The sequence below is a fragment of the Sus scrofa genome, chromosome 14 (assembly GCF_000003025.6).
Source record: "Sus scrofa isolate TJ Tabasco breed Duroc chromosome 14, Sscrofa11.1, whole genome shotgun sequence".
Taxonomy (NCBI): domain Eukaryota; kingdom Metazoa; phylum Chordata; class Mammalia; order Artiodactyla; family Suidae; genus Sus; species Sus scrofa.
In genome coordinates this window covers 64,215,406-64,225,650 of record NC_010456.5, presented here as the reverse complement: position 1 = coordinate 64,225,650, position 10,245 = coordinate 64,215,406, and the positions used below count along the sequence as shown (strand labels likewise).

Sequence of the window (10,245 nt, the reverse complement as noted above, 5' to 3'; positions counted from 1 at the left end):
GGGAAACATACAAAATAAAAAAATTTTTCGGAGTTCCCATCGTGGCACAGTGGTTAACGAATCCGACTAGGAACCATGAGGTTGCGGGTTCGGTCCCTGCCCTTGCTCAGTGGGTTAACGATCCGGCGTTGCTGTGAGCTGTGGTGTAGGTTGCAGATGCGGCTCGGATCCTGCGTTGCTGTGGCTCTGGCGTAGGCCTGTAGCTACAGCTCCGATTCAACCCCTAGCCTGGGAACCTCCATATGCCGCGGGAGCGGCCCAAGAAATAGCAACAATAACAACAACAAAGAAATTTTTCAAAGAGAAAAATAGAGCTTTTTATTTAACAAGACACGATAAAATCCTTTCTTACCCCAGTAATAATTTTTTTATTTCTTAAACAGCTAATCCCTAACAACACATTCAGTTTTTTTCTTTAATGACTGCACCCATGACATATGGTTCCAGGGCTAGGGATTGAATCCTAGCCACAGCTGGATCCTTTAACCCACCGTACCGGCCAGGAATTGAACTCATGACTCCAAAGGACCCAAGGGTTGCAGTCAGATTCTTAAGTGACTGCACTACAGCGGGAACTTCTAAACCACATACTCAAAATGAGAGGTAACAGGAGGGAGAGACAAGAGACACTGTCCTGGAGTTTCTGCTATGACACAATGGTATTAGGGGGAGCTGTGGCACAATGGTATCAGGGGTGTCCTGGGAGCACTGGCACGCATGTTTATCCCCAGCCCAGCACAGTGAGATAAGGATCCAGCACTGTAGCAGCTGCGGCGTAGGTTGCAACTGTGGCTCAGATCTGATCCCTGGCCTGGGAACTCTATATGCTATGGGTGCAGCCCCAAAATAAGACAAAAAAAAAATTGCTATGGGTCACAGGAGAGAGGGGAAAAACTAGGGGGATGGGCAGATCAGGAGTCATTCGTTAAATGATATAGCCCTGGTTGGGTTGGGAAGGAAAGCTGGTATAGGTTTCAATGGGAATTGAAAGAGAGGAACCCAAGGAGAACAGCCAGACAAAGGGAACAGCATATGCAAGAGAGGGCATAGTGTCAGAGAAGTACGTGGCTTGTGTGAAACTGATGAAGGGAGCTTGATAAAGCTGAGTAAAAGTGTCTTGGAAATCATTCCTGAAATATAAGCACAATTTTGGCAAATAGAAACAGGAGAAGGAAGTTGTTGGGGTGTAATTGATGCCATGGGTGGCAAGGTGGGCAGAAAGGAAGAACAGGGGGCAGGTTTGGAGAGCTTCCAGAGGTGGGAGGTAAGGTGTGACAGGAAATAAAGGGATAGAAGAGAGGAAAGGAGAATGGAATTCGTATTGCGAAGGCTTTTGGAAGTCACTGTGGAAGCTTACCAGCAGCTCTCCAAACAGCCCAAAGGGAAGGATTAAAGGTTTTTTTCATTTGGTTGAGCAGGGGAGAGATAAGATCACATTACCCCTTTAAATTAATTAATTTGGCAGTACTTTTCAGAAAGGATTAGTGTGGGGAGAGGAGCAAGAGTACCAGTTAAGGCATTCTCTTTTGGTAAGGCATTTCCTTTTCAAGGAAAAAGAACGAAGAAACAAAGGAAAGGAAGAAACTAATGGAGACTCCTGTGGTACAGCTAGTTAAGGATTCGGTGTTATCACTGCTTTGACTCAGGGGTTGCTGCTGTGGCGAGGGTTTGATCCCTGGCCCTGGAACTTCCATATACCTCAGGCATGACCAAAAACAAACAAACAAACAAACAAACAAGAATGCTAGTTAAAAAGTAACTCCCTCCAGGAGTTCCTGTCGTGGCACAGGGGAAATGAATCAGACTAGGAAACGAGGTTATGGGTTTGATCCCTGGCCTTGCTCAGTGGGTTAAGGATCTGGTGTTGCCGTGAGCTGCGGTGTTAGGTTGCAGACACGGTTCAGATCCTGCATTGCTGTGGCTGTGGTGTAGGGCAGCAGCTGTAGCTCTGATTGGACCCCTAGCCTGGGAACCTCCTTATGCCATGGGTGGAGCCCTAAAAAGCAAAAAAAAAAAAAAAAAAAAAAAGTAACTCCCTCCAGGAACTCATCATATCCAAGGCTAGGACCAACTCTATAAAGCTGAAATTTATAAAGCTCTTTATACACGTGTGTGTGTGTGTGTGTGTGTCTCTGTCTGTGTTTAATCTTGAGGGCAGTGCTGTAAGGATATTATGACTATAGTGCCACTAGAGGGTAGTAGAGACAAATTGGTAAAATGGATGAACCCTCCTACTTGCTAGAAGCCAAGTATTTTTCTTCTTGTCTATATTTTGTAATGGTTGTAAGCTTAATTCAGTTATTCCATGGCTAAGAAAAAAATATGACAATTACATTTAGTTAGTTGTACCTCTAGACAAATTAGTAAATTCATAGTACCCATTTTCAGAAGGTGATAATAGCTGTTAGCAAAGACCAGAAAAGTTGGCATTTACCCTCTTCACAATAACCAATATCTCATTAGGGCCTTGAATGGAAACTCTTTTTGATTTTTTTATTTACTTATTTATTTGGTCTTTTTAGGGCCGCACCCTCAGCATACGGAAGTTTCTAGGCTAGGGATCGAATCGGAGTTGTAGCTACTAGCCTATGTACCACAGCCACAGCAATCCCTGCCGTGTCTGCAACCTACAGTATAGCTCATGGCAGCGCCAGATCCTTAACCCACTGAACAAGGCCAGGCATCAAACCTGAATCCTCATGGATGCTAGTCAGATTTGTTTCAGCAGAGCCATGACAGAACTCCTGGAAACTCTTTTAAAATTGAACCAAGAGGGAGTTCCTGTCGTGGTGCAGTGAAACAAATCCGACTAGGAAGCATGAGGTTTCGGGTTAGATCCCTAGCCTTGCTCAGTGGGTTAAGGATCTGGCAGTGCCGTGAGCTGTGGTATACATTGCAGACTCAGCTGGATCCTGCATTACTGTGGCTGTGGTGTAGGCCAGCATCTGTAGCTCTGATTAGACCCCTAGCCTGGGAACCTCCATATGCCGTGGGTGCGGCCCTAAAAAAAAAAAAGACAAAAAAAAGTTTATAAAATAAAAGATTTTAAAAAATTGAACCAAGAACATTACATACAAGTCTCTTACTGATTAAAATAAGAAGGAGGAGGAGAAGGACAGAAGAAAAGAAAAATTAAGTCCAGTGTATTCTCTTAGATAATTTAAGTTAGAAGAAGCATATTTTGGATATACATTTTTACAGATAATACCCTAAAATGTATATTGTTTTGCTCTATATATCGCTTTGTATATGTTTTATACACATACATATAGACATCCTTTTGAGAAGTAGCACAGCACTGAAGAGCTATAATACCTATGTTTGTTTGTTTTTATAAACAGTATTTCCTCCAACATTATTTTATCATAGGGAAAGTTTTTATACGCATAAAAACCACATATTTGCAAAAATTTATTATGACGTTTTCATAATAACAGGCATTTAGAACCAACCTAGAAGTCTAATAGGGAAATAGTTACATGGGTAAAATGATACTTCTCTTAATCAAAATACCATACACCCAGACACATACACTATGATTGCAAGTTCATAGAAACATGAATTTATATTAGAAGGAAATAGACACAGCTGTTCTCTTACTGTAATGGGATGTGTAGTAATTTAAAAACATTTCCATCCAACTAGTTTTATGCTATTTTTTACAATGACCACACTCTAAAAGGGAGTAAGATACTGCTGCTAACATTTTACTTACAGTTTCAAGATACTGCCATTTAGCTAACAAGTCCTCACAGTGCCCAAATCACTGTATATTAAACCTCTCATCAGAACAACTACCTTCAATGACTTTATCTTTTTTTTTCCCCCACGGAAAAAGAACGAAGGAAAGGAAGAAACTAAATGGAGACTCCTAGAATGAGTGTGTCTACAATCAACATACCTCTAGAGTGAAATACAGTGTTTGAAAGATTTATAAATAACTTCCTCAGAAGCTTAAGAAAAGGAATGCAGGAGTTCCCGTCGTGGCACAGTGGTTAACGAATCCAATTAGGAAACATGAGATTTCGGGTTCGATCCCTGGCCTCGTTCAGTGGGTTAAGGATCTGGCATTGTTGTGAGCTGTGGTGTAGGTCACAGACACAGCTCAGATCCCGAGTTGCTGTGGCTCTGGCTGGTGTAGGCCTGTGGCTACAGCTCAATTAGACCCCTAGCCTGGGAACCTCCATATGCCATGGGAGCGGCCCAAGAAATTGCAAAAAGACCAAAAAAAAAAAAAAAAAAAAAAAAGAAGAAGAAGAAGAAAAGGAATGCAAAGAAGCCAGCAGTGGGGTTCCCTGGTGGCCTAGCAGTTAAGGGCTCACCCTTGTCACTGCTGAGGCTCTGGTTCCATCTCTGGCCCAGGAACTTCTGCACACAGCGACAGGGGGGTGGGGTGGAGGGGTGGGGGGGTGGGGGGGTGGGCAAAAAAATAATAAAAAGCTAGCAGGAGTTCCCCTTGTGCTAACCAACCCTACTAGTATCCATGAGGATGCAGGTTCAATCCTTAACCTGCTCAGTGGGTTAAGATCCAGCGTTGCTGTGGCTGAGGTGTAGGCTGGCAGCTACACCTCCGATTCAACCCCTAGTCTAGGAAACTGGGAACTTCCATATGCTGCAGGTGTAACACCCCCCTCCCCCAAACAGAAATGTCAAATTAAATGAGTCTGTACTGTGACAGAACCGTTGTGTTACTAAGGATCAAATAGGCAGATACTTCCTAAACTTGTTCAGTCACGAAAATATCTAACTTGGACATCCTCTCCCATCTTTTACCTTTTTTTTTTTAGGACTGCACTTGCGGCATATGGAAGTTCCCAGGCTAGGGGTCAAATCAGAGCTGCAGTTGCCACCCTACACAATAGCCACAGCAATGCAGGATCTGAGCTGTGTCTGCAACCTACACCACAGCTCACGGCAACAACTGATCCCTGAACCACTTAAGTGAGGCCAGGGATGGAACCCACATCCTCATGGATACTAGTTGGATTCATTTCCGATGTGCCACAACAGGAAATCTAAAGCAGCTACTTTTGTTGTTCTTGTTGTTGTTTGTCCTTTTCAGGGCCGCATCCGTGGCATATGGATGTTCCCAGGCTAAGGGCTGAGTCAGATCCGAGCCGCCTCTGCAACCTACACCACAGCTCACGGCAACGCTAGATCCTTAACCCACTGAGCCAGGCCAGGAGCAAACCCATGTCCTCATGGATGGTAGTCAGATTCCTTTTCTGTTGAGTCAGGATAACTCCATCCTCTCCCATCTTAAAAAATAAAATAAAGCTCTAAAACTAAATATAAACTCACCTTTATTTTAACGACTTCTACTAAACACTTGCAAGGCAATACTCATAGCATTTATAAGATAATAACGTTAAAACTGATGGACTCTTAGAGATCATCTAATGAGAAATCGCAAGAGGGTTAAGGAGATTAAATGTTATGATTGCCCTGTTTTCAGAGCTCCAAGAACTTATTTGCTTTGTTATTTAAGTTCCAGATAATAAACAGTGTAACTTTGTCAGTAAGTGGAAACACCTAAACATGTATTAACATATGTATGTGTGAGTGTAGATAAATAGATTAAGTAAATCAGTTTAAATGTTTTGGTATGACAATAATAGCTACAGACTTAAAATAACATTCAGACTTATGCCCTGAACTGTGCTAAGAACTTTAAATGACCTATCTTTAAAAATGCGATAATTCTTTTGGAGCAGATTTAGCTTCAAAGGAGGAAACTAAGATCTAGAGAGGGCAAATCATTTGCCCAGTGTTAGACAGCTGTTAAGAGGCTGGAAGCCAGGATTTTCTGACTCCAAAGCCCGGCTTCTCTACTACCATGAAATCTTCCGCTTATGTGAAATAAAATAAATATGACTTCAAAGATGATAAATTATTGGAAATGTTATTAACACTAATTTTGGTCAACAGAAATTATATGTTTAGTCCTTATACTGGCATATTTAAAGGATAATTTCATTCACACTAGCATCTCCTTAAAGAACAGTAGAAATGTATCATTTTCTTTAAATAAGAATGTGATTAAACAAGGTTGAATCACTGGTTAATAGAGTATTTAAAATAGTTGTTCATTATTCATAGAACGCCACGATGAATATCTTCAGATGAAAGGGGATGGAAAAATTCAGAGCTCATTCTCAAATAGCTACAGGTCTAGATTTTCTCTCATTACTAGGATTCTCCACTCAACACATCTGGATATTTTCAGTGTTTTTGTGGGTGTAGGCTGGTGGTGCCTTAAGAATACAGAAACAGATTAATGGTTCCTGACGTACTTTCATGGCTGGTGCATTTTTGGCCATCTTGAATCATACAATTATTAATGTATAGTAATAATGCAGTAAGCACCTGTGCAACCATAACCCAACATCAAAACTGGGAACTTAGGAGTTCCCGTCGTGGCGCAGTGGTTGACGAATCCGACTAGGAACCATGAGGTTGCGGGTTCGGTCCCTGCCCTTGCTCAGTGGGTTAACGATCCAGCGTTGCCGTGAGCTGTGGTGTAGGTTGCAGACGCGACTTGGATCCTGCGTTGCTGTGGCTCTGGCGTAGGCCGGTGGCTACAGCTCCAATTAGACCCCTAGCCTGGGAACCTCCATATGCCGCAGGAGCGGCCCAAGAAATAGTAACAACAACAACAACAAAAAACTGGGAACTTAACAATAGCTTACATGTATGTGATCCTCTTTGCACCACCCCGTTCCACAACCACCCTAAACAGAGCTATCCTGAATCATCATTCCTTTGCTTGTACTTTTATTTAGTTTAATCTTATCTGTACAGTTTTTTTTTTTTTTTCAGCTGCACCTACAGCATATGAAAGTTCCCACGCTAGGAATCAAATCCAAGCTGCAGCTGCGACCTATGCTGCAGCGGTGGCAATGCTCGATCCTTAACCTGCTGTGCTATAGCAATAACTCCTATCTGTACAGTCTTAAAGGTATGTGTATATGTTTCCTCTCAACTTTTTATTGAAATTTTTTGTGATTTTAGTTTTTATTTTTGGCCCATCCTGCTGGCATATGGAGTTCCTGGGCCAGGGATCAGATCCAAGCCACGGTCGTGACCAAAGCTGCAGCTGCGGAAACCCTGGATCGTTAATCCACTATGCCAGGCCTGGGATTGAACCTGTGTCCCAGCGTTCCCAATACACTGTCAATTCCATTGCACCACAATGGGAACTCCAAAGGTGTATTTTTTTTCCCCCTTTGGCCGAGCCCACAGGATGCAAAAGTTCCCAGGGCTGGGAGATCGAACCTGAGCACAGCAGTGACAATGCCAGATCCTTAACCTACTGAGCCACAAGGGAAATATTAAAAAATTTTTAAACCTACAAAAAAATTAAGAGTAATAACAAAAAACCCTCTATACCTTCCCTTAGATTTACTGACTGTTATCACTTTGCCAAATTTGCTATATCTTATCTTCTCCCTCCCTTCATTGCTCCCTTTCATTCCAGGAAATGTCGAGGGGAGGGATGGGGAAGCACTGGGCAATCTTGTTGGTCTTCAGGCTGTTTTCTCTACCTTTCACATCTCAGTTCTCCTGTGCTGCCCTCTGGTCCAGCACTGTCCCCCAGTCTGTTAGTGACTTCCAGTTGTTTGGTTTGAGATGACAAGAAAGCAAACTCTGTGCACCTGGAGACAGAGACTTGTTATCTCTGAATCCACAAGAATGAGGTCCAGCCCATGATAAAGGTCTGATAAATAATTCTCTATTGAGGAGCTCCCATTGTGACTCAGTGGTACATGAGCCCAACTAGTATCCATGGGGACCCAGGTTCGATCCCTGGCCTCGCTTAGTGGGTTAAGGATATGGTGTTGCCATGAGCTGTGGTGTATGCAGGTCGCAGAGGTGACTTGGATCCCACGTTGCTGTGGCTGTGGCGTAGGATGGCGGCTACAGCTATGATTCGACCTCTAGCCTGGGAACTTCCTTGTGCCATGGGTGCAGCCCTAAAGAGACAAATAATAATAATAATAATAATTCTCCATGAGCGGCCCAAGAAATAGCAACAACAACAACAACAAAAACAAAAACAAAAAAAAGACAAAAAGGACAAAAGACAAAAAAAAAAAAAAATAATTCTCCAGTGAAATAGTGATCAATGAAATGAAGGTGGGACAAAAATGATGTTTATATATTGACTACGTACACGTTGGCTATTTAACCAGACCAAAGAGAGAAGGCAAAGCTATATGGGGAATTTGAAAAAAAATTTAAATTTATTAGGTTATTTTAAAGAAATAAATTATTTGGTTCGTTATTCATACAGATCAAAGTCAGATAAGAAGCATTTATTTGTTATACATACATAATTTTGTGTGACGTCTATGAGGTATTCAGTATTTTTGGCAAAACTTTATCTTTTGAAACTATTTTATTTACTTACTTTTTGTCTTTACTTTCTTAATTTTATTTTAAAATATTTTGTAGAGGAGTTCCCGTCATGGCTCAGTGGTTAACAAATCCTACTGGGAACCATGAGGTTGCGGGTTTGATCCCTGACCTCCCTCAGTGGGTTAAGGATCCGGCATTGCCGTGAGCTGTGGTATAGGTTGCAGACACAGCTCGGATCCTGAGTTGCTGCGGCTGTGGCAGAGGCTGGTGGCTACAACTCCAATTAGACCCCTAGCCTGGGAACCTCCATATGCCATGGAGTGCGGCCTTAGAAAAGAAACTCCATTTTAAAAGACACATTCTAGAATTCCCTGGTAGCTCAGTGGGTTAAGGATCCAATGTTGTCATCACTGCTGTGGCTCTGGTCACTGCTTTGGTGCGGGTTCCATCCCAATAATGAGTTAATTTTTGATGTGTTAAATGGAGGGAGAGGAGATAAATTAGGAATTTGGGATTAACGCATACACAATACCATACATAAAAATAGGTAAATAACAAGGATCTACTGTATAGCACAGGGAACTATACTCAATATCCTGTGATAAACCAATGGAAAAAAATACGAAAAAGAATATGTATATATATATCTGAATCACTTTGCTGTACACTCGAAACTAACACAACATGGAGTTTCCATTGTGGCTCAGTGGTTAACGAATCCGACTAGAAACCCTGAGGTTGCGGGTTCGATCCCTGGCCTCGATCAGTGGGTTAAGGATCCAGCGCTGCTGTGAGCTGTGGTGTAGGTCTCGGACACAGCTCGTATCTGGCGTTGCTGTGGCTGTGTGGTAGGCCAGCGGCTACAGCTCCATTAGACCCCTAGCCTGGGAACTTTTCATATGCCGTGGGAGCAGCCCTAGAAAAGGAAAAAAAAAAAAAAAAAAAAAAAAGAAACTAACACAACATTGTAAATTAACTATACTTCAATGAAAATAAATACTTGACAAACCAGTCTTCTTTTTAATGTATTAAAAGTTTAAAAAATACCCTCTCTCACTGTTTCTCTCTCTCCCTGTTAAGTAGGCTGTTCTTCCATATCTTGTACTGTTAAAGTAGTGGCGGTAGAAGCCTTGACACATTTCCCGTGTTTCAGGCATGGCTGTAAGTACTTTTTTTAATTTTTAATTTTTTTTTTTTTTTTTTTTTTTTGCCAAGTCCATGACATGCAGAAGTTCTTGGGCCAAGGATGGAACCTGCTAGGTAGTTGCAATCGGAGCCACACTGACCGCCAGATCCTTAACACTCTGTGCCACACAAGAACTTCCAAGTACTTTACAAGGATTATGTAAGTTAATAATCAGAATAACATTGCGAGGTTCTGTATTCTAACATGTCTTATTATATTTCCATTCTACAGGTCAGGAACCCGAGGCTTAGTGGGGTAAGTACCTAGCAAGGTGACAGGGAAAGCAGTCAATGGTAAGGGTCATGAACTTAGACATTCTGACTCTAGAGCTTATGACCTCATTGCTGTGCTTTCACATTTATATGTGCCTTTGTTGGGCTCTTATCTGACTAAGTTAGAACTGTACAATCTTGGAACACCTGGTGCTCTCCTTAGCCTTCTAGTCCCTACAAAGTAGCTCAGCCATGGCTCTTAACACACAAGATGTTGGATGAACGAATAAATTGGGTTTTTGTTTTTTTTGTTTGTATTTTTTTTTGGCTTGTTAGGGCTGCACCCTCGGCATATAGAGGTTCCCAGGCCAGGGGTCGAATCAGAGCTGCAGCTACCAGCCTTTGCCACAGCCACAGCAACACCAGATCCATGACCCACAAAGCAAGGCCAGGGATTGAACCCACATCCTCATGATACTAGTCGGATTC

The 10,245-nt window shown here is 42.2% G+C and overlaps 1 protein-coding gene across 1 annotated transcript in view; it reads left to right on the top strand.

Annotated features, from left to right (window-relative positions):
- The window catches only part of LOC110256822, a 153,647-nt gene continuing 144,600 nt past the window's right edge, over positions 1,199-10,245 (top strand). The window contains exon 1 of the mRNA XM_021073694.1: positions 1,199-1,264. Coding sequence (XP_020929353.1) covers positions 1,199-1,264 — 66 coding nt within the window. The remainder of the gene's footprint in view (positions 1,265-10,245) is intronic.